Source organism: Eptatretus burgeri, chromosome 4, assembly GCF_056783735.1.
Source record: "Eptatretus burgeri isolate ZD-2024b chromosome 4, Ebu_testis_v1, whole genome shotgun sequence".
NCBI classification, from domain to species: Eukaryota; Metazoa; Chordata; class Myxini; order Myxiniformes; family Myxinidae; genus Eptatretus; species Eptatretus burgeri.
Genome location: NC_140964.1, coordinates 50,981,471 through 51,006,470, shown reverse-complemented (window position 1 = coordinate 51,006,470; position 25,000 = coordinate 50,981,471). Strand labels below are relative to the sequence as shown.

The 25,000-nt window shown below is 47.2% G+C and overlaps 1 protein-coding gene across 3 annotated transcripts in view; it reads left to right on the top strand.

Annotated features, from left to right (window-relative positions):
- Positions 1-25,000, top strand: part of LOC147028043 (tomoregulin-1-like) — a 181,207-nt gene that overhangs the window by 109,206 nt on the left and 47,001 nt on the right. For 2 of the 3 annotated variants that reach the window (XM_085878009.1, XM_085878007.1), the window contains one exon: positions 5,876-5,905. The exons of the other annotated variant lie outside the window; for it this stretch is intronic. In XM_085878009.1, coding sequence (XP_085734135.1) covers positions 5,876-5,905 — 30 coding nt within the window. The remainder of the gene's footprint in view (positions 1-5,875; positions 5,906-25,000) is intronic. 3 annotated transcript variants of the gene reach the window in all.

The following is a 25,000-nucleotide window of genomic DNA, read 5'->3' as shown; positions in this document are numbered from 1 at the left end:
AAGTGGTAGTCGTAAGTGAGAGTAATTAAAAAAAATATCGCTAAATACCTGAACTGCTAACTTTAGTCATTTTTTGAACATGTTAAAATACTGACAGTATTTTGTTTTTTTGGTACAAAACACAGAATATTTCAAACTCATCATATTTGAAAAAAAAACATTTGATAATCTGTACAAAGCACAGTATTTTCAAAGGAGGAAATCTGACTGGGATCCCAGGAATGCCAACTGCCAGTGTTGTTGAACTCAAGTATAAACTGGGCCCTCGACAAAAACCATTCGATGATCAGACTCATCATTTACATTGTTTCCTTGCACCATTCAACCAGGTTTGAAAAACATGCCACTGCTGATGTAATTTATTATTTAACAATCATGGGTTGGACTGTCAAAGCAAGCTCGTCCTCATTTTATTCTGATTCTTTGCTAAAATGAACAGGCGTGCGATGGGATAAGGACCAGCCAATACGGTGATGGACAAGTGGGTGTAAACATTTTGAGTCAAATGGAAAGGCATAACGATTCATTGTTGGGCACCTTTTAGAAGCACTGAGAAGGAAAAAGAGACGAGGAGGTTGCAAAACATTCATAAGATGAGATGTCATCTTATCGCAAGGCGACGATACATGTTCACAGTCTGAAATCACTCAGAGACATAGAACTTCTTTCGGGACTAGCGGCCCATCACGCTTTGAATAACGGCAAATAACCCAAGTGTTGAACTTAGTCCCAGTTTGTATGTAAACATGAGTGGAGATTCCTCTTTACTGGCCACCTTTAACTGACTCCTCACTTTGCAACACAGGGAATACCAACAGCCGGTGCCAAAGGGAAACACAGGAGCAGCCCATGAGAAACACCATTTTCTAACGGAGTACTTGTAGCTTAAAGTCAAACTTAATTGTACATTTGTTTCGGAATTGCAGATGATGAATGAACCGGCGTGATTAAATCCTGTTGGTATGGTAAGTTGACCGGTTATGCGGTCTTTCAGAGGCCTAATTAATGAAGTAGTTTATATTTAACAGAGAACCAGCAAACAAAGCGATGTTCGACTGCTGATCCGTAAGCTTCACCGTCAGCCTTCTGAGGCCTGTGCCGACGATGAAATATTGATGATGCAGCGTCCATTTACAGCTCCATTTGCACATTGGTAGGAGGGTAAATGTGTCATTGTAATGGAATGGCTGTAAGAGAGGGAATCCATGAGTCGTGCACCAAGAAAAATTCATGGCTGCGGTGAATGCGGTGCTTGTTCGAGCTGCACTTACATCAACATTTTCTGCTTGATGAAGGATTGGATTTATTTTGCTATACACTGACCATTTGTAGTTTTGAACCACACAGCTTGTGAGTTTCTCATTTTTTTTTTGGTACACGAACCGTGTTTCGACAGAACTTTGACAATTCACCTCTCACAGTGTTAAACGAAGGCAAGACTGGGGCAAATTGACCATCCAAAGGGAAAATCTATCACTATAAATGTTTATCTGTCCATCTGTCTGTGTGTTTCATATACACTCCTACACCTCTGCATGGATTTTGGACCAAAGTTGTCACCTAGGTGAAAATTTGTACCACCCAGGTTTTAGCGGGGTTAGCGGCTCCTTTAAACCACCAGGAAAAATGATGGGGTATACTTCCTCGCTGTTGCAGTTGGTTTGAATAGCGCCACCTTTGGTGGTATAGTGGCAGCAAAAAAGTGCTCCAGCACATTGCCAACCAAAGGTGAGCCGAGAAGAGTACTCCCGCCCATGGTGGGTGTGCCACCAAAAGAATGAAGCAGAACTTAAGCCCTTCAGGATGGATTACATTTCCCCGGGTAACTTCATGACTGTCATCTTCTGTGGTTCTTTCCCCAACCACTAAGCTCACTTATAAACTGGGTGGTATACGGTGGATCTCTGCCTCAATTAACGCCCGGTTACTGAAAGGCAGACGAACTGCCTATTTTTTTTGTTTGTTTAATCCGTCACTGAATCTGGCTCTGGCAGAAAATCCCATTTGTAACATAAAAAAAAGGAACGGGAAAAGCCAAACTTCTACAACAGTGCAAGCTCATCGTGTGGAATGAGTGCACAATGTCCCACAAAGCAGCGTTTGAGGCACTCGACCGTATGCTTCAGTACTTCCGAAACAATACCAGACTAATGGGAGGTGTTGCTTTACTGTTGTCTGGCAATTTCCACCAAACTTTGCCTGTTGTACCATGAGGAATACCAGCAGACAAAATCAACGCCTGCCTGAAAGCATCGTATCTTTGACGATTTGTTCAGGTGCTCCACCTCTCTACAAACATGAGAGCAAAGACTTCAGCTGATCAATCTCCATCAGAGTTCTCATTGCTTCTTCTTGGAATTGGAGATGGACTCCTCAAAGCTGATCACGTGGACGGCCATATTATGATCGTCCATGGATGCGGTATTATTGTTCGCTCTGTCGACGAACTGAGGAGCTCTGTTCATCCAAACTTGAGTCAGAATTAAAAGACTCCACATCGGCTTTGTGAGAGAGCAATGCTCACTCTCAAGAACAACGTGGTCACCACCACCAATTCCCAATTAATGCACTCTTTGCCGACCAATTCTACGTTGTATCTGTCAATTGACAGCGTCGTAGACACGGATCCAAGCCATTGCAAATCCAATGGAATGTCTCAATTCGCTTGAGCGACGCAGTACGACTTCACGTATCGGTTCACCAGAGAACCTGTACATTCTTGCAGTTTTGGAAGGTGATGGTGCTGTACATCCTGGTGAAGTTGAATGCTACAGGATGGATTTAATTTCCCTTGACAACTGCCTGACTGTCATCTTCTGTGGTTATTCTTGGCACCAACATGGCTAGCTTTTCCCGTGACTGGGGATGGGCACTTTTGCTCGTTAATCATAAATCCAAGACTTATGGTGATAAATCAATAATATTTTGCCAGATAGTAGTGGATTTACTTGTCTACAAAACACTTTGCAGAAGATTTTTTTTATGCTTCTTCTGACGAAGTCGCCGGAGGCATGATGTTTTTGCGTTGTCCGTCCGTTCGTACGTACGTACGTACGTCCATGCTAATTTTCTCTGTTTTCATTGCAAACGCTTATCTGGTTGACATAAAATTTTCACCACGGGTGTGACTACTCATGTAGAATGTTTTAATGATAATTATGACATCATAGGTCATGTGATGTGGCAGCCATGTTGGGAAAAAGGAGAAACTTTCGACCGCTGTATCTCCGAAACCGCTCCATGGAAAAAAATGAAACTTGGTACATGTCAAGTACTCCGCATGGAAAACAAGTGTGATTTTTTTTTGATGTCGTTGGCATCGTTATGATGTCATAATTGCATACATCAAATGCTTTATCTGGTCAGTAGAAAAAAATTAAGGGTCATCTTCACATAAATTGTAAATGGGGAGGGGGGGGAATTGATGACGCCATTGGTCACATGGTTTGGCAGTCATATTTATTTTAACATAAAAACCTTCAAAAATCTTCTCCAAAATAGCTCAACAGATCGAGGCGAAACTTTACAGGTATGATCGCCTATCCATGAGGAACAAAAAGTTCTCCACCTACGATGTCATAGGTCACATGTCTTGGCAGCTTTGATTTTTTTTGAAGAATAAACCTTTAAAAATGCTTCTCCAGAACGGCTTGACAGACCGACGCGAAACTTCACCCACATGTTCCCCAAACCTTGGGGATACCAGGGTGTTTACAAATAATGAATAGGTCACATGGTCTGGCAGCCAAATTTGATTGATTGAAAATCTTGAAAAAATTATTTCCCTTGAACCCCGTCATCATTCGATGTGAAACATCACAATTATGATCGAGTAGTCATGGGGAAGATATGTTTTAGGTTTCAACCTGATCAGACGCATGGTCTGACAGCCAAAATTATTCAACATTTTGAATCTTGGTTCAGGGATTTAAATCAAACTTGGTACAAGTATGTGTAATGATGTAATAATGTGAGCGGAGGAATATCTGGCAACGTCGCGACGTCAAAGAGTGCCCTTCTCAATTATTTTTTTTATTCAATTGGATTTGGGATCCAGGATTCAGGACAATGTGGCCCATATGTAATGAGGACAGATAATGTTTAATATGCACACTGTTTTTATTTGCAGACGTAGTTACAATTTCCATCAAAATTCATCAATAATGTTAAAACTTTGGCCCTATAGAGATACGTTTCATATGCCTTGGCGCTTTTACCTTAATACAGACGTTGACACAAACGTTTGCTCAAAATTCCTTATTTATTTTGTTCGATTTCAAAATCGATAATCTTGTAATTCACAGTTATTTCATAATTCATCATTCAAAGTCGTTACAGATTCTGTTCCGAGTCTGAGAGGTCGGTCTGCATGTCCTGTTAAAAAAAAAGTTTTTTCTTGTTGGCCATGTTATTCCATGACACCAGTACAGGAGTTTATGTGACAAATCTCTGACATATCCAAATTTGTATGCGACTGCATGAAGCGTTACCTTATCACATGGCCTTCAATCAGTGCTATTCACACTGATAGTTCACAGAATTTCCTCCAGATCACAGGAAACTCTTGGCGAGGAACCAGAGTTGACCACTTTGCTCCATTACACGTTTTCCTTCTCTCCTCTCCATACAGGAAATATTTATGTCCTCACTTTGCCTACAATAAAACATCTGGTTATGCCTGAGAATACATCATGATGCAAAAGACGAATCAATACAGGCTAATGGACTTTAATGGTGGATTTGGGAATCACGAGGCGTATGTTCGGATTGAGACTGGTATTTTAAAGCTCAAAAAGGTCTTCCTGTTGGAGTTTTGTTTTTGTAACAGTTTAACTTTATTTTTCCCGTTAATTGTTTTGCCAAAACACACACGTAATACAGATGGAAACATGAATGAAAGTGATGTGTGTATTTGTTTTTTTTTTGATCTATAGTTGAGAATGATTCGTCATTCTGCAGTGAGTGGGAACATGACTCAATATCCTGCTATATTCATGGCCCAAATTACTCCGTCCTCGTTGTCTGGTGGCATGGGCAAAATATTGGCCAAAATATTTCACGACCAACTGGCCAGGGAAGACGTCATGACGTTCAACTGAAGGTGGCAAGAATTTGTCACTTGTTAATGGTGTCGGTATCATTCGCCTACTCATCGCAAAAAATACCTTGGGACCGTTAACGTCCAGTAAATAATGCTGCCAGACGAGACATCCAGATTCTGAGGAACGGTGCACTTTGTGATGTAATGACATGCCTATGAAGTACCAATCCGGCAGTTGAGAGTCAGGTGGAAAGTCAAACCCAGGCTCGACAGCTCAATGCAGGGAAGAAATGGTGCATTAGTCAAACTCGTGTTATCCTGTGGACATGTGTAACTTCTCTGATGCCCAGGTAAACTGCTGTTGTAGAAGCAACTCCATCGCAATCTCAGGCTTTCACAATCCGAGGTTACATCCACCGTTGTAAAGTCTTGCTATGAATACTCAAATTCGATTTCATGTTGTCCCACTTTCAAACACAGGAAGGCCACAGCGATAGAAGTCTGATGTCCACAAGGGCATTATTTGCATAGTTAGTTAGTTAAATTTGTGTTGAAGGTAAAGTTAAGGCTTTTATCTTGAAAACAATCTTGGGATGAAGTGGGTGGGGGAGAGAGCACATTGGGTTGGGAGGTATAATGCTTCATTTGCCATTTCCCTATGTTGTTATGCCATATTGTTTTTGCAATTTCCTTTTGGATGGCTGTTTCAAAACACAAGGCAGAAGCTGCTTTCATGCTGCGTACAAGGGAATAGCCTTTGATTATGTCAATTTTTCAACACTCGTTCAACTTTCTCTTTTGCTTGTTTAATCCAATCTCATCTCTTCCTGACAGTGGATGTTGGCTCCGGGTCAGGAGACTCAGGTAAGATCGACCAGTCATTACACTCTGCCTTTGAAACTCATGTTTATGCACCAATTTAAAATAATAAATGACTTTTCCTTTGTCTTTCTTCCTATCAATCAAATTTATCCTTCCTGAGGTTTACGAACTGAAGTCATCTTGCCCTAATTCCTTATTTATTGTGTGCAATTTGAAAAACAATAAGATTATTAACCATCTGCGAGCTGGAACATCTAGATGTCGACGCATTAGTTTAAGGCGGTTTCAGCACATGCTCAAAGCGTGTAAATGCAAAGCAATGGTGACATTTCAGGCAGGGCAGCAGTGCAACCAGGAAGGCATGCCTGAGAGATTCTTTATTCCAGTCTGATCATCTTGTTACAACTTCATTTCGAAAGGTAATTACAAAACCAAACGCATTTTTCTATTCAGTGAACGGGCGACTGAATAAATATTTATATTCATGTGCGTGTTCAGCTTTAGAATTTCTTCTTCGTTTTTGTCCATTTGTGTAATTGTCAACGTAATCGTTATTTTCTGGAAATTTCAATGAACCTTAATATCCTCAGAATCTGCAGTGCAGCTTCTTGTTCTCTCGTATCAGAGAAACGAACTGCCAAAGCTTGTTGAGATATATCTTAAGTGGGAAGAAGGGCAAGTCAGGAAGGACAAACAGAGATGAAGGAAAGTTAGAATATTGTTACGGGTCAGGTTCGAGTATGGAAGAGGTCCACGGGATAGTCACCAGACCCGCCACTCGCCCTCTAACCCCGAGGCCACTAAGCCACAGGTAAGTCCATGGCCTGATGGGTTGTTAAGCAACCGCGGATGCCGGTTGGGATAATTAGGTCGAACAGGGTCCTCACGCCTTAGATGTCGTGTTACCTATTGGTTACCTAATGACCTCAACTTGGGACCGTGCCCTCAGTGCGCACCCAAGTACTTAAGTACTTATTATGGCCAAGAGGAACCTTGAATGCAGTGTTGGCTAATTGGTGGGACAAAAAAATTCTGGTCTATCTAGTACATACACGCTAAGCTGGATCGATGAAAAGAAAGGACACCAACGAGCAGGTTTGAAACGTTTTCCAAATAAAAGCATGTATTTTCAGCAAGCACATTTTTCACAAGCCTTTATTCACAAAGCAATCAACAGCAATCTTTATTTACACAGGGAGGGAGTCGTCCAGCACGTATGTACAAGCAAGCAAGCACGCAAAGACACAAAGCAAAGACTTACCCCGAGCACATATTGGTTTCCCCATTATTAGTCCCTGGCCGGTTTCAGCAGAGGGGACTATCGATTTGCTTTCCCTCTGTCTGTCTGTCCGTCTGTCCCACCTGTGGTTTTTCAGACTTTTTTTTCTCATACCCTTTAACATATTCAACTGAAACTTGATACATTGCTTTATTATGATAAGTTACCCACCAAGTTTGAGGTTCAAGGCATTTTGTCAATTTTTCAGAGTTACGCCCTTTTCGGACTTAAAAAAATATCAAATTGGTAGGGGACATGTATTGCAAAGCAATTATAGTTCTTGTTCAATCTTACCTACACACAAAACATGGTGCCATTGCTCATCCAGGAAGAAGAGACAAGAGAAACAGAAAGAGGCAGTTCCAAGTGTTGGTTTGATTCGCTTACCTCACTTAACCAAGCGGGGTTGCGTCGGGTCAAAGGTTATAAGCAGAAGGGGGGAGGGTTAGGGAGTGAGTGGTTGGGTGGTATGCTTGATGTTGGCTTAATGGTTTGGGTGGTGGGCTTGGAATCCCATTTGGCTGTTGAATTAATACCAGGTGGGTTTGACTCTGCCTGTCATCCTGCCGAGGTCGGCAAAATGAGTGCTAGCTTGCTGGTATTCTGTGTCGGAGTGGCCACGCGTCCAGGATTGTGCCCAATAGCCAAGGAGCCTGCTTAGGCAGCACCAACTCTCTGCACAGAGTATGGTCCCAATGGATAGATGGGTTGGGTGGTGGAGTGTTGGTGTTGTGTGGAAGTACGTGGTGTGAGTGTAGCTGGAGCCGCGCGACACACCAGGGATTTCACCAAGCTCCTTGCCTCTTGGGTTGCTCGCCTCCAGCTCTGGCACAACTCGCTCCGATGCTTCGTACCCCAGCGCAGCTTGGTCCAACTCGAGCCTCCGCTCCAGCAAGCGATCTCTGAGTTGGCAGTCCGAGATGTTCTTGTGTACACGGTGCATCGGCAAAACATCTGCGAACCAAGCCGAGTCCTGACCTTTATACATGCTATGCCGAGCGTTTCTGCAGGGAAGCAAAGTTCATGTGAGAACCCTTCATCCCTGCATGGCCTCCTCCCATTGATGCACATCCGACGGGGTGGATGTAGCGATGGGGCTGTTGAAAATCCCCATGTCGTTACGTCTGATGGCCATGGGAACCCTCGCCCCTCCCCTCGAGGCACGGGTGCAGTGAGGGAATGCCCCCGCTCCCTCCCTTGTGTACAAATGTTCCTTTGTACTGCGCGTGTGTTTGAGAGGCGTTGTCCCACGTGGCGAATGTATGAATGCAAGGAAGGAAGAGTGTGGTAAGGTAATTCGGTACCGGTCCGGAGGATTAATTGTTTCTGATGGTGAGGGACTGATGAGACAGATGAACAGATGGGTCAGTTTGAATGTTAATAAAATGATTGCATCAAGTGGTGAGAGAGATGGACACAGACAGACCGAAGGATGAGAATAAACCATAGACTCCTATAGAGAAGGACTGGAACCTCCCATGTTCGGGGTTTGTAACTTGAGTCTGAAGGATTAACTTGAGTCTGGGGCTAAAATGACTTCTAGAAGGGCTAGAGACACGATCACGGGATCCCTATACAGGTTTTTGAGGGTGGCGAGTTCAATAGTGTCATTTTCAACACATCTTCTTCATCTTCAAGGTCAAAAGGTCATATTTCAAGTTCAAGTTACTGAATTTTGGTATTTTTTGCCCGTTTTTGTGTCTAACTCATAAACGGTGAGAGATGGCTGATTGTAATAAGATGCAAGTGTGTAGAGCTGTCAAACTTTGGTATTTATTGTCATATATCGTATTACATAAACATTATATGCATGTCACAACACTATACCTATTACAAATATGTCTATGTCAATCACGAGTTGGAGAGCTTTTTTTGCCTCCTGAGGCATCCCAAAGCTTTTTCTTTGTCACTTACATTGAGGACATGAGCTTTCAATAGAATGTTAGCTAAAGTAGTACATGCAGCATTACTACGAGCTAAAGGTGCATCTCGAGAGGATAACAGCTCAGCATAATGAAATCGGCAACGCATTTTCGTCTTGTCATACAAATTATAGGCATTATGTACAAAAAAGATGGTTGACATAGTCGGCACACTCAATCCACCTCTATTCAAATTATCGAGAAACTCAGATGACACCTCGTTACCATCTTCATCATCAATGATCTCCTCCATACTAGTGCTATCGCCATATTTATGAACAAGGTGTCCGGCCAAATCAACTACTTTATGCTTAAGGGCATCGTCAGACCCCAAGAGATCCTGAGTGTCTTGAGGAGTAATCTCGTCAATGAGTTCACTTCGCTCATCTGGATTTATGGAAGTGGTACAATTCTTGTCGCAATCAATCACACGAGAACTAGATTCGGGCATAATGTCATGCTTAATGAGTGTTTGCAAATTTACAATTTTAGCTGCAGCCATAATGTCAACTATAACAAGCTTATTACAAGCTGAATAATTTCCTTGCTTGTGCATTCATAGATGTTTACCTGGTCAGTTATGGATCTAATCTGGGACCATTTTGAGAGCAGGCTGTTCTTCTGCAAAGGAAAAAGTCGTTTGGGCACCTCAATGCCATCTTTATCAACTCTATTCAAGAATAGAAATCCAAAAGGTGAGTGAAGTTGTTGGAAATGAAAGAACTGCTTCAGTTTCTCCAGTAGCATGAGTTCTTGATAGGTAAAGGTTTTCCTGGTCGTTTATGACGTTAAAGCCAGGAAAATAGGAGCTGATTTTAGCACAGAAGTGGTCGAAATCTTGTATATTGTCTGCAGCCTCATCAGCTGCCTGCATCTTCTTAGCTCTTGATTCTGACGTACAAGATGATGTTGGGCGTGGGGCTGAGGTCACCTGCTTCAAAGCTGATTTCGGTACTCCAGGAAATATTGATGGGGGTTCTTTGGGTCGTTTGCCACCCCTAACTGACACCCATTCACAATTGAAATGTGTCTCACAAATATATATCTCCTTTAAGCACTTCAAGCTTTCTTTCTCATTTGGCATTGCCAATACCCATCTCTCCCTCTCCTCAGGATCTTTTGGGAAGGATGTGACCTTTACATAAGGCATCCCATCATAGTTTCCTCTACAACCAAAGCAGCTGCAACGACGTGGCATATTGTCACCAAAGCAGGAAACAACACAAAGATCCTGTGAGATCACCAGCTGGACAGTTTCTGAAAGAAAAACAAACAAAACATACATTAGTTAACGATGATAGAAATCAGCAAGTAGGTGCAGTAGGTGCACAATGTCATGTTTTGTCATAGACTTAACAAAAGTTTTCCTCGATGAGTTAGACACAAAAACGGGCAAAAAAATACCAAAATTCAGTAATTTGACCTTGAAATATGACCTTTTGACCTTGAAGATGACCTCAGGTAGTGTTGAAAATTACACTATTGAACTCGCCGTCCTCAAAAACCCCTAGATATGGATCCCGAGATCATGTCTCTCGCCCTTCTAGAAGTCATTTTAGCCCCGGACTCAAGTTAATCCGTCAGACTCAAGTTACAAACCCCGAGATCGTGAGGTTCCAGTCCTTCTCTATAGGAGTCTATGGAATAAACTGACTGTTCCATGAGCGTCGACATCTGTTTCTGCTTTGCCACACAAGACTCAATTCCTGCTCAAGTTATTTCACGAGCCTTGATACTTACTCTACTTTTTCACGATCCTCAACACCTCCTTCTGTTCTTCCACAAACCTTTATACCTGTTTCGGTTTTCCCACGAGTCGCGGTATATGCTTGTGCTCTGCCTTTATCCTCAGAGCCTGTTTTCTGCTCTTCCTCAATCACGAACACCTGCTTGTACTCTTCCACAAGCTTCATTGCCTGTTTATACTCTTTCATCAGCCTCGATACCTGAATTTCTTTTTTTTTTTTTAACTAGAGTTTGTTGAGAAATTTTGCCTTTAATAATGTCCTGTTCATTCATTATTTGTTCATTAATTTAACATCATTCTGAAATTTAAAGTTATATTTTCAAAATAATCACAGCAATTAGTTAAATATCATGAGTAAGCTGAGCTGATGGCTCAAATCTGTTAGAGATCAGGAATCTGCCATGTGAAATAGGTTAATCGCATGCTTCATTCATTTGAGAATGTCGATTTATTTCAACTGCAGCTAAAGCTTACGGAGGAGCTTGTACTTGCATATTGCAATGGAATGAGGCGATATCATTGTGTTGTGAATGAATTACAAGGACATTAGTAAACAGTGCACAAATCAACACAGTATATGGGTTTGGAGCATTGGCTGCCAGCATCCTATGCTGTGGGATAACCAAATAGGACAATCCAACTTTTTCACAGGATGTACGATATACCAAACAAAAGCACAACTAGAATCACAGACCTTCTTAAGCAAATGCAATGTCTCCCCCACCCCTCACATTCCCACCCACTTTGACTTTTACAAAATCAACAGGAAGACACCAGACCATTGTCTACCTGCTTCAGTCTGAAGAGGGTGTGGTAAGGTATTTTTGTGTAGTCTTGTCTGTATTGGTTTAACTATAAAGGCTCAGCAACCCAAAACCCTTAATTTTGTGACCAATTTTAACCCTTTGGCCCCTGTGGAATTAAAAATTAGACACCAGACCAATGTCTTACCGACTTTAGTCTCGACTGACTGGTATTAAGGTATTGAAACATGAATGGGAATGAGTGGTAACTTCCCTGTTTTCATGATTTATTGTACAGTATATACTACCATCCTCTGCTACCAATATTGAAATCTGACCGGGTCTTGGGTGGACCACGATTGTGCTGGGCATTATTGCCCCGTAATTACAGAGAGGTGATTGGCTAGATTTGAATGCCATGGGCAGGGCATCATTCCAGCCGGAAACAAATTGCAGGGGGTTATGCTAGTGGGAATTTTCCTGTGTCGATGACAATAGTGAGATGGCAGCTTCGTGCACAAAGAAATGTAATAATGACAATAATAAAGAAAATGTCAATTGCAATAATCTACTGCAGTTTACAAGAAATCAATATGTAACACATGACGACAAGGCACAAAACGAGACGGAGCCTGACATGGCACAAAACACATACGTATGGCTTCTTTATGAACTACCCCTGCTATGGTCATATATCCAATTACAGCCAAAGGGTTATGTGGAGTCACATGGAAAAAGTAAGAGCACAGGGAAGAGTGTAAATGAAGAAATAAAGAACCTGGCTAAGGTGGGGCCATGATGGCCATCTGATGCACATACAGTTCCAACAACATCAATGTCGACACCCCGTGGCTTGACTGATCCCCGTTCTGGTAAACCAAGCCTGATGTAAGCAGCAATTTGACTTGCCAGACACAACACTCCATACTACATGTTAAATAGGGCTTAGTATTAGCTCCTAAGTATTAGTATTAGCTTAGTATTAACTCCTAAGTATTAGTATTAGCTTAGTATTAGCTCCTAAGGAAATTCACGATGATCCTGTAAGTATTAGCTCCTTGGGCAAATACGCTCATGGGATACCACTTCCTCCCCTACCCCCACCTGAGCCACTATCTTGCCAACCATCCTCATGAAGACTTCTGACACTGTCTTGGCCTCGACAATCTCGACCTACACAGATGCGGCCTCCAACACGACAGTCATTTCACCCTTTTCTCCTTTGGTGGGTGTCAGTCCCAACCCAAGGGTCATGCCAGATTTTTCCTTTCTCTTGCTTCTCCACACAGGTGCACCTCCCCACCAGTGTGTCAACCTCCCCTCCAGTGGTGTGCATGTGTGGATATTCTTCTGCCTGTGACAAAATAATCTTTGCTGCAGGCCCAACCTGGGGTTCAACCCAACCTCAAATCTATAAGAGATCAGCCTGGCTGGAAACAAACTGCAGAGGGTTATGTTAGTGTGTTTTCCTTCTGGGTCTGTAGCCATGTCCTTCTGAGCCTCTGTCATCCTGTATTCGCAGAAAGGGCCACGAGTCTAACAAAAATCGTTTGTTCAGGTGCAAACTCGGGTCATGTGACTATTTGTGCCTCTGGTTCAAATTCAGCCAAAATGATTACTCAGTCATCTTGCGGCAAATACACACCGCACAACCATGGTCCACCCAAGACAAGGTCAACTTGCAGTAGTTTTTGTACCAAGTCTTGTCTGGATTGGTTGAAATATATATGTTTAATTGGCTGGCCAGAAACTTTAATTTTCTCGTCTGAATTTGACCTTTTGCCCCCCTCTATAATCTAAAGAAAAGCACCAAACTAATGTCTGGCCATTTCAATTTTCGCCAATTCTGGTGGGGTATGATTTCGCCAATTCTTGTCTGGATTGGTTAACATCGAGGAATGGCAAGGCAAAAACCTTAATTTTGCGACTGACCTTGAACTTTGAATCCTCTGTAATCGCAAAAATGACTAAATAAATAATCTGTGCATATGGGACCAATGTACTTCCATGCCAATTTTGGAGAGGATTAAAGACATTATGGATTCGTACATGGATGATTGTCATTTGTTGGAAAGTAGAAGAAGAAGAAGTAAAAAAGAAACGGAAAGAAACAACACATCTCCCCTGCCTGTACGCTGGAGCGGAGATCATAATTACAGGTGTGCATTCCACCCAAACATACAGAGTTGTGCTTGTCCCACACCTCCCCCCATATGGGTTGTATTTTATTAGTTTTTTCAATAATCTGGCAGCGGAAGTTCACAGCAGTTTGATGGCCCTTGGAGAAGGATTTAGTTTAATGACAATCTGTTTATGGACTTTAACATTTACAAGGTTCCAGAAAATGAGCAGTACATTGAATGATGACTCTTTTAATCAGTGTCCCTACTGTTGAAGACTTGGCATCTCTCAGTGTCAAACATATACAGTACTGTACTGTGTAAAAGTTAGGGTTATTTTCATATTTGTGTTGCTATTTCCCATTAAATATCTGTGGGAATTTTAGAACTGAGCAGTATAGGTAAATAATAATTCAAATCTCTGTGAAATTCAATCAATAGCACAGCTCCCTTTAAACATAACACGACCAACAGGGGGTTTCTTTGGACTTTAACGATGTTTTTCATGTTTTATTAGTTTGTTTACCTATATGTGATGGTAATGTTTGTGTGTGTGTGTGCATGTGTGAATATATATATAGTGTTGTGGTTACCAGATTCGCAAACCACCATTCAGGTCCCTTAGGTGAGGTATCTCGGTAAGTGCATGTGTAGTTAGGCCCAAACCCGTTGTCTAGTGGGAATACATGTCATTTATACGTGCTGCGACTCTTCAGGATAGCCGTTTTTCTTTTACTATCTTTATTTTGGACCAATCGCCACCATCACAACCACAACAACAACCACCAACCACAACGCCGCTTCACCACAACCGCCATGACCTTTACCGTCACAACTCGCCACCATCGCATCACCGTCATCTCGCGCCACTCATGGGCACCGATGCTGGACTCGTGTAGGGCGCACGTTGAACAGCGTGTACAAAATCACGGATTTTCTGCTTCAAAAACGGATCAAAAACGACACACGCCCACTTTTTGCCGTCCAATCGGTGAGCGAGGGCGGGTGGCCCCGCCCCCAGGGCGATCGATATATGCAAATTTGTGGATCAAAAAGCCTTCACGCCCACTTTTTCTCGGGCCAATGGGGAGCGAGGTGAAAGGTCAAAGGGAGGGGGTCAAAGGCGAAGTTACGGGGGGATAAAAGGACGGTGTTCGTCAGTCAGAAAGAGTCGAACGAGGGAGAGTTGCAAGGGAGTCGCAAGAGAGAACGAGGGAGAGTCAGCAGAACGAGAACGGAGAGTCAAGAAGAGGAGAGTCGGAAGCAGAGGGTCAAGACTTCGCGGGCGGTGGAGCTGCTCGTCGTGTGCGTTGGAGTCGGAACGGAGGGGACGGAGCTGTGGAAAGGCGGCGACACCAGACGAGGGGGTGCTCGCGTCGTGCAGGAAGCTGCACCCGAGGGAGGCCGACAGCGCGACCTGGCCGAGGTGGAGACGCACACCAGGGATAATAAAGATCCTCTATACCCCGAGCATCAGCAACCCCCTCCTGTTTCCCCCCGCGCTGAGATAGTGCGACCAAGGGGGCCCCGTTCCCACCCCCTGCCAGGCACTGTCCACGAGGCCCGCGGGTTGCGGGGCCATCGCCGCTCCGCGTCTCATCACCAGACGGGTAGGCGCGACCCAGTCTCGGCCTCAGGCCCGCCTCATCCTTGAGGGTATTCTTTTCCTTGGTTTTGGGTATGTGTTGTCGGCGCCGTCTGTGAAGTAGAATTGTATAAGTGTTGCCGTGTGCTCGGTAGTCGGTATTAGCTCTGCACTGTGTTTTCACTTTTATGTTTGCTTTTTGTGTAAATGGAATTGTGTTTTCTTTTTTTTTGTGTGCATTTGGTGGAATTGTATTTGTGTGCTTTCCGTTCGTCGCGAATAAATGTGCTTTATTGTTGAACTGTTCTCCTTCGGCTTCGTCTTTTCCCCCATTGAATCCCCATCTTGCTTCACGTAAAGGGTTGGTAGTGGGCTGAATACGCCCGATAATTAATCGAACCGTCGAGGTCGACGATATCACCGCTCGGTTATTCTGATAGTACGGACCGGGTCGCTTAAGTGGCCCGTGTCCGAAGTCGACCTGCGGCGAGGTGCGATCGCCCGGTCTACCCTCCGCGTGGGTACTTAGGTAGTTCGAATTTGGCGAGCAACCCTATCCCACGCGGGGGCTGATTGGCTCGATCGCGGTGAGACCGAAAGGTCCACCCGTGACTGGTTCCCGGCGTTAGTCCGAGAGGGTCACGACTGGATTGTCCGTCCGGTGGGCGACGTGCCGCGATTCGAGTTACGTGGCCGTCGCACGCCGGCGGGCGCGAAGACCGCAACACTGGTGTCAGAAGTGGGATACAAATTCATCGCCCTCCTCGCGGCACTGGTATTGGAGAGCGGGACAACAGGCTCTCCTGTCTCCAGCGAAATTCACGGGAATCGGTCCAGGGGTGAGAGAGGCGACCCCCGATTCCCTCCAAATTACGAGCGAGCAAATTAACCCTTCACGAGAAGCAAGATGGCGTCTCAAGGCGAGCGGGAGCCGGGGGTATTAGAAATGTATATGTGTAGTAATGTAGAATCCATGGTCCAGGATGGAGTCCCCGAGCAGGAAATGTTGATTGTGCAGGAACACGGACTCGCCCAACTGAACCCAGGGCCCGAGGTGGGTGCGGCAGCGGCCGCGGTGTATGACACCTCCCCCCCTCTCCACCAAAACCCTTCCCCAACCCTTGCCGAAACGACTCAGCTGAGTGCATCCAACATGGCCCAGCTATGCGCCATGCTGGCGGCAATGAACGAAAAGATGAATGCGAAAATGATCGAGAAGATGGATACAAATACAAATGAAATGAAAAACGAAATGAACAAGCAAATAAACGGAATGGAAGCAAAAATGAAGGAAGAAATGAAAAAGTTCCGGGGTGAGACGCAGAACATGGGCCGATGCCTGCAGGTGGGCATGAAGGCCGTGACAAAGGAAATAATAGTTGAGACAAGGGAGGTAAAGGGTGAAGAGTTGGGAGAGACACGGGAGATAGAAAAAATAGAGGAAAGACTACACGATGAAGACGGGGTAAGTGACGCGCACGCACACACGGAGGTAGTGGAGGATAATGGGGGTGAGCTCGCGGAGCGTGCAGGGACCCGGTGCGAGCACCTGGATGGCCTCCTCCAGGAACGAGGGGAGGGAGTATGCCCCCTTGAGGTGAGTCACGACCAGGTGAGTTCGGTCGTGCTTTCCGAGGTTGAGGGGACGAGTGCTGTGGACGGGTGCACGGAGAGCTTGGGGGGTATAGAGGCCCCGGAGACCCTTGTGGGGACACGAATCCCCAGTATGGTTGTCCCTGTGTGTGTGGTGCAAGGTGTGAGTGCGTCCCCGTGTGTGGAAGCGACCCCGTGTGTGAGTGGTGTGGTGGCGATGGTGCCAGAGTACGTGCTTCCCAGCACGCCGGGTGTGGATGGGGCACCGTGTGTGAGTGAGGCCGTGTGTGTGGATGAAACGGCCAGTATGAATGAGGCACCACGTGTGAGTGGTGTGGTGGCGATGTTGCCGGAGTACGTGCTTCCCAGCACACCGTGTGTGGATGAGGCACGGAGTGCGAGTGAGGCACCGCGGGTTAGTGCCCCCGCGTGTATGAGTGAGGCACGGTGTGTGGATGAGGTACCGCGGGTGAGTGCCCCCGCGTGTGTGGATGAGGCACGGAGTGCGAGTGAGGCACCGCGGGTGAGTGCCCCCGCACGCGTGAGTGAACGGCCGTGTGCAAGGTCGCTGTGTGCAAGGGAGACCGTGTGTGTGAGAGAGCGGTATGAGAGGGAGATGTCGGTTGGCATGCGGGAGCACGCAGCCGCGTCTCCCGGGGTGAGTTTAATGGTGTGGACTGTGTGCGTCGTAACACGCAGGTGTGCGTGGGTTGAATGGAGACGGAGACGGCGACAGAGTAAAGAAAGCCGAGTAGCGGCTGTAGTTGTTTCGTGGACCGTGCCGGGTTCACCCAGCAGTGAGCACGCGGTTCGTGCTGTGCAACGCACGAGACCACCACGTGCTCGCTTGCGAGAGTGAAGTCCCGGTCCGGAAACGCACGCGGTGGATTTGCCGATCCCGCGGACGGACAAAGTTAGGCAGGTAAATGGATTTGGACCGGACGGGTTCTCCACGCGATCGTGTGTGTTAAGCTCCAACGGGCAAAGCACATGTGTTCGCGTGGGGAACCCCTCGAGAAGTGGGGCTTGTGTTTTTTCTTTGCGCACGGTGACGTCATGGCTGCACGTGTGGTTGGAATCCGGCAGGAGGGGTATCTCTGCCGAATGGTACCGTCCAAGGAGGGACGAGGAACACGTGCAGCAGCGTGACGTCACGGGCAAGTGCAAAGTGCGCGAGCTCTGAGTTGCCGCGCAGGTGCTGCGCATGGAAAAAAAAAAAAAAAGCAAGCTTCACTTTCGGGTGTACAGGATTCCTGGGCAAGGGGTGAAAGACCCCCTTACCTGGGCACAGGATGGAAACTAGTTAGGGGGAAGGGTTAGCTTAGCGAGACCGACTTCATGGGGCAGGGGTAAGTCCTCATGGAGTCCGTGGAATGGATTAGTTAGAGGGATTGTAGCCAGATTTAGGTCGGGAAATAAAATGAATTTTTGAGTTAGGAGACATGGACAGACTTGTGAATGTGTAGAGGGGACGTAGTTTAGCTACGTAGTGTTAAAAGGAACGTGCTACTAGTTTAAGGGACGACGTGGGAGCACGAGTTAGTTAGGGGAGGTAGTTAGAAGGATGGCAGAGTTCAGCGGTGTGTGTGTGTTGAAGAGTTGTGAGGTGAGTACATGTTGAGTGAGTGAGGCCAGCGGGTCTGTGTGTGTGGAGTGAATGGGGAATGCATGGTGCGATGAGTGATTGGGGGGAGGAGTGACTCCCGCCCAAGGGACCCCGGGGTCAGTGTAGAGTGAGTTAGCTGGGTTAGTCAAATTGAAAAATGGAGGTCGTTTTGCTGTTGGTGGGAAAGTAGGCTCGAGACCCATTTGGAGGGGTGCAGGAGCCCTGTTGACGGGCTTGGGAGCGTGGCTGCGAAAGGTGAGTATCGCTGAGTGGGTACCCCGGGCACCAGGCTAGTCGGCCGCGGTAGGCCATGGGCCTATGGGGGCCGGGATAGAGTAGTGGGCACGGGTGCGCCTGCTTGGTGCGGGGCCCGGGGCGCCATTAGCCGCGTGGGCAGTGTTGTGGGCACGGGTGACCCTCGGAAAGGGGCCCGGGAGGCCGGCCTGCCACGTGTGCGGTTCAGGGGAGGTGCCATGGGGGGCACTCCCCGGTGTTAGGGAGCTGGTAGGCTCGGAGGCAGTGTAGTGCCCGGGGGTGCCATAGCGGGAGAATCGGCAGAGGGTCGTGCCTGCCAAAGTGAACCACGTGCCCCAGCCAGAAGACCGTGTGAGGACACGGAGAGAAATTGGGCGAGGCCCGAAATTGTGAGGACACCAACACAGGCGACGGGAATCTGGGTTGTTAGAACCAATAGTTTAAGCGAGAGGCGCTTGTTGAAAGCCCCGGGGTAGTTTAACAGTTAATGGTTAGGGTAGATTAGGAGATGTACCCCTCCGCACCATCCATCCCCTCGCTGTCGTTGTGGGCCGCTGGACCCACTTTGTGTTATAGATCGCTGAACTCTGGGGAGGCCATTCTGAGGCTTGAGTTGGGCCTCGGCACAGGACGTTAGCTCTCCCTTGTTCCCCTCCGGGAAGGGAACGTAGGGGTTGGGAGTAGGCTAGGTGACAGGATAGGTTAGCCGAACAAAGACGATAAAGGGGGTTAGGGGACGATTTATAGTGGGGAAGTAAGAATAAAAACAACAAAAAAATAAGTTGGGGCTAAATTGGTTTTTCACAAATTAAGGGAGTGGGTATGTACAGTGACAGGCAAAGGCGATAGGTTGGGAGGGAGACAGGTAGGTAGGTCCGAGCCCACCTTCCAAGTGGCCAGCACCACCGCACTCCCTCCCCTCGTTCCTCCACTGAACGGCAAAGGCTGGCCAACTTCATCGGCTGGCCGTGTTTTGCTTCAAGGCGGAGGCCGGCCAACTTCATCGGCAGCTGTGTGCTGCAAGGCCTGTGCCGGCCAGTTCATCTGCAGCTGTGGTACTTCAAGGCCTGTGCCGGCCAGTTCATCTGCCGGCTGTGTTTGCCTGCAACGGTCTTCTTCTGCGGGCTGTGTTTGCCTGCAGCGGCCTTCTTCTGCGGGCTGTGTTTGCCTGCTACCTTTGCCATGCCATGCCCACTACCCATGTTCACCAGCCCCGTTCAATTTTTGCTTTGCCCCCCCTGTTCGTTTCCATGTGCGCCAGGATCGGAAAGCAACAGTTTGCAAGCTGCGAGAACTGCCCTGTTGGCAGCTACAACACGGGCCTGCAGTGGCGGCCCGTGCACCGTGTTTGCGTCCATCCATTCATGCATCCATTCGTTGTGCTCATTGCGTGTGCCACTTGAGCTGGCACGGAGACTGCGTTTGTGCAGCCCATGCACCGTTGTGGTTCACTGCGTTCAGTTCGAAAGGGAAGGCCTTGGACTGCGTGTGAGCAGCCAGCCACGTTCCCTGTCACCTGCATTGTTTTGAGCCAGAGACTGCATGCGGGCAGCCTGGCTCCCTGCTAACTGCTTTCTTTTTGCAGAGTTCATTGATCCTGGGCCATGGTTTAGTGTAAAATTTGTAAGTTAAGGTTAAGATGTACTGTACATATGAGTGCGCCCCCGGCATGTCTGTCTAGCGCCGGCAATTTTATTTAAGTCGTCCGTGTGAGTGAGTTTGTTTAGGTAGTTACGCAGCCCTCAGGTTATTTATTTTGGGGACACGAATACCATGAATGTCGCACTCAGGGATCCGTAGGTAAAATGTACTAGGGGAAAACTACACATGATGGCACACGAAAATTTGACGACTCGGAGCGAGTCTGTAAAAAGGGAAGGGGGTAGTGTTGTGGTTACCAGATTCGCAAACCACCATTCAGGTCCCTTAGGTGAGGTATCTCGGTAAGTGCATGTGTAGTTAGGCCCAAACCCGTTGTCTAGTGGGAATACATGTCATTTATACGTGCTGCGACTCTTCAGGATAGCCGTTTTTCTTTTACTATCTTTATTTTGGACCAATCGCCACCATCACAACCACAACAACAACCACCAACCACAACGCCGCTTCACCACAACCGCCATGACCTTTACCGTCACAACTCGCCACCATCGCATCACCGTCATCTCGCGCCACTCATGGGCACCGATGCTGGACTCATGTAGGGCGCACGTTGAACAGCGTGTACAAAATCACGGATTTTCTGCTTCAAAAACGGATCAAAAACGACACACGCCCACTTTTTGCCGTCCAATCGGTGAGCGAGGGCGGAGTGGCCCCGCCCCAGGGCGATCGATATATGCAAATTTGTGGATCAAAAAGCCTTCACGCCCACTTTTTCTCGGGCCAATGGGGAGCGAGGTGAAAGGTCAAAGGGAGGGTCAAGGCGAAGTTACGGGGGGGGATAAAGGACGGTGTTCGTCAGTCAGAAAGAGTCGAACGAGGGAGAGTTGCAAGGGAGTCGCAAGAGAGAACGAGGGAGAGTCAGCAGAACGAGAACGGAGAGTCAAGAAGAGGAGAGTCGGAAGCAGAGGGTCAAGACTTCGCGGGCGGTGGAGCTGCTCGTCGTGTGCGTTGGAGTCGGAACGGAGGGGACGGAGCTGTGGAAAGGCGGCGACACCAGACGAGGGGGTGCTCGCGTCGTGCAGGAAGCTGCACCCGAGGGAGGCCGACAGTGCGACCTGGCCGAGGTGGAGACGCACACCAGGGATAATAAAGATCCTCTATACCCCGAGCATCAGCAACCCCCTCCTGTTTCCCCCCGCGCTGAGATAGTGCGACCAAGGGGGCCCCGTTCCCACCCCCTGCCAGGCACTGTCCACGAGGCCCGCGGGTTGCGGGGCCATCGCCGCTCCGCGTCTCATCACCAGACGGGTAGGCCCGACCCGGTCTCGGCCCCAGGCCTACCTCATTCTTGGGGGATTTCTTTTCCTTGGTTTTGGGTATGTGTTGTCGGCGCCGTCTGTGAAGTAGAATTGTATAAGTGTTGCCGTGTGCTCGGTAGTCGGTATTAGCTCTGCACTGTGTTTTCACTTTTATGTTTGCTTTTTGTGTAAATGGAATTGTGTTTTCTTTTTTTTGTGTGCATTTGGTGGAATTGTATTTGTGTGCTTTCCGTTCGTCGCGAATAAATGTGCTTTTATTGTTGAACTGTTCTCCGCTTCGCTTCGTCTTTTCCCCCATTGAATCCCATCTTGCTTCACGTAAAGGGTTGGTAGTGGGCTGAATACGCCCGATAATTAATCGAGACCGTCGAGGTCGACGATAACACCGCTCGGTTATTCTTGATAGTACGAACGGGTCGCTTAAGTGGCCCGTGTCCGAAGTGGACCTGCGGCGAGGTGCGATCGCCCGGTCTACCCTCCGCGTGGGTACTTAGGTAGTTCGAATTTGGCGAGCAACCCTATCCCACGCGGGGGCTGATTGGCTCGATCGCGGTGAGACCGAAAGGTCCACCCGTGACTGGTTCCCGGCGTTAGTCCGAGAGGGTCACGACTGGATTGTCCGTCCGGTGGGCGACGTGCCGCGATTCGAGTTACGTGGCCGTCGCACGCCGGCGGGCGCGAAGACCGCAACAATATATATATATAATATGGATACAAATAAACACGACATAGTGACCGAAGCTTTTCGTGCTGCACTCTTCAGGGTAAAAATTTGCAGCGAGTGAAGAAGGAAGTGAAGGCGTGTGCTTTATTCGCAGGTCTCAATAAGGTAGACGCTGATTGGTTCGGCCGTAATGACGTCACGGTTAATCCGAATCCCCATTCGTCGGCTCATCCTCTTGACCTCGAGCTCCCATTGGCTGGAGCAGAGTTCGCTGATGATTGACGTTTGCAACCGCATCCTGGATCGAGGGGGGATGGGTTTCCCCTCAGGTCCATTCACCATTTGTTACCGTACTTCCCTTGATCCTTCCATGTTGAAAGAGATACAGAGATCGTACAAATTCCTTTTGACGACATAGTATTGGATCGGTGGTAAGGATGAAGGTTGCTTCCAACATACGTAAATGAAACGAGCTCCGACCTCGGCTCAATATCCTGAACATATCTGCATTGTACTGGTCTGCACAGATCGGGTTGGCAACCAGGTGCTGTGCAATGGCAGATGAAGCAGGTCCAGTGTCCGGTGGTTGCTGGATATTTCTCCATGCTCGCACTGGTTGTGTTCTCACCCTCACAATCTTTCTTCGAATCGCCAAGGGGCCATGCTGTTTGATCCGATCAGCCAATCCTAGTGTTGTGCGGCCCACGTACCGAGTACATCCTTGTTGACTGACGTAAGCAAACGGCGAGAGGTAAACATTACTCGGGGTTGCACAGCCAGAAACGTGTTGGACACAATATTTTTGATTTGTACTTCAAACCTTTGTGATGATTGCCCTTTCCAGGTCATCCTGATATTGACAAGGACATTTGTCCGGACCAATCTTCCGATCTCTTGTCGTGTTTACAAACTTGTGTGTGTATCTCTTAACTATATGCTCAGGATAACCATTCTCACCGAGTATATTCATGATTTTGTCAATTTCAGCAGGAAGATTACGAGGTGAACAAATCCTCTGTGGTCTGTTAACCAGGATATTGATCAAGGCAATGTTGTATCTTGTGGAGCTGGAGGAGTCTCACCGAGTACAGTGCCCTGTGAAAGTCGGCTTCCGGTAGATGGATGTTGTGAAACCAAGGTTGGATCTGTCAACCAACACGTCCAAAAACGGTAACGTGTTTGACGATTCCAGCTCCATGGTAAACTTCAGCGCTGGATGGAGAGTGTTGAGCCATGCCTGGAAATTGTCACATGCCGTCCGAGACTCAAACAAAGCAAAAATGGCACCAACATACCGATAGTATACGATGGGGGAATCAATACCTTGCTGACCAGTAAGTTTCTGCATTTCATGATAGCTTACAAAGATATTTGCAAGAGCTGGCCCTTATGGAGAACCCATGGCCACACCGTCTGTTTGAACATACATCATGTTGTTAAAACTGAATTCCACCTCCCTTGTTGCTGTGTTCATTAATTCAACGAAGACGTGTTCCGAGATCATCGGTTGTTCCAGATCGGTGTGATACAGCAAATGTGCGCATATCTCAATCGTCTCCGTCAATGGCACATTCGTAAACAAACTTTTGATCTCGGAACATGTCTTCGTTGAATTAATGAACACAGCAACAAGGGAGGTGGAATTCAGTTTTAACAACATGATGTATGTTCAAACAGAACAAATGAATGTTCTCGGAACCACATGCATACAACAGAAAGGCGTCCCAAGACAGTTATTCCATTATTATATGTGTAGATAGCCCCTTTCCTTTTGTTTAGCAGGACAACTAGGGAGTGCGTGCGATGATCTAATGGCTGGGGTTGCTTAAATCATTTTTTCCTTCATTTCATCCCTACTCTTCTTCTTTTCTGATAATTATTCCTGAGGTAAATCAGCCAAGTGTGCCTTCGCTGTAAGGTGGGGCCTCGTGGAGATCAGCGCGTGCGGCGCCGCGGTGAGGGAACTGCTGCACAGAGAACCTCGTTCCCGGGTGAGCCCTAAAACTGGCGTGTGCGGCGAGTCATGTGTGCTTGGCAGTACGGGGTTGTCGACTTGAGCTTCCGATGGTCTGGCGAGAATTGCAGGTTGCATTAAAAAGGCATGCGAATAAATACCTCTAAAAAGGCTGCACGAATGGTGTTTTTCACGGCGCGGGAAACACGGCCAGCACGACGCCCACGCTGCACGAAACGTGTACGGAGGCCAAGAAAGACGACTCCACGCCATGTTTGGCAGGGTACGAGTGTGCGGAGTGGAAGCTGCTTGTTCCCTTTCAACCTCAATATCCGACACATATTGGTGTTCGCCCCGTGTACACGCTCGCGGAGTCGTGTGAACGCGAGCGCTGGCCACGTGCGTAATGGCTGAACTGCACTCATTGCATGAAATGTGCTCAAAAGCAGACATGTACGCCGCTCGTGAGAAGTGCACAGATTTATCTATGATGATGTACCTTCGGTCCTTGCTCGCAGCAGTGGAATCTCCATGGATGGTGAACGTCTTCTCTTCTCCATGGCCAGCGAAGCTGCGATCGAGCCGAGGAATGTACAGTGCGAGCGCGTTGATAGACGCTGGGTGAACGCCCGTGCGGGCATGCGGGACCCTCGACCGGTCACCCAGGCACGGCCCGGGGATTTTTACAGGATGATTCACGTGCCAACTACGGTGTGGGCAATTCGTGTCATGTCGTGTGGTCGGA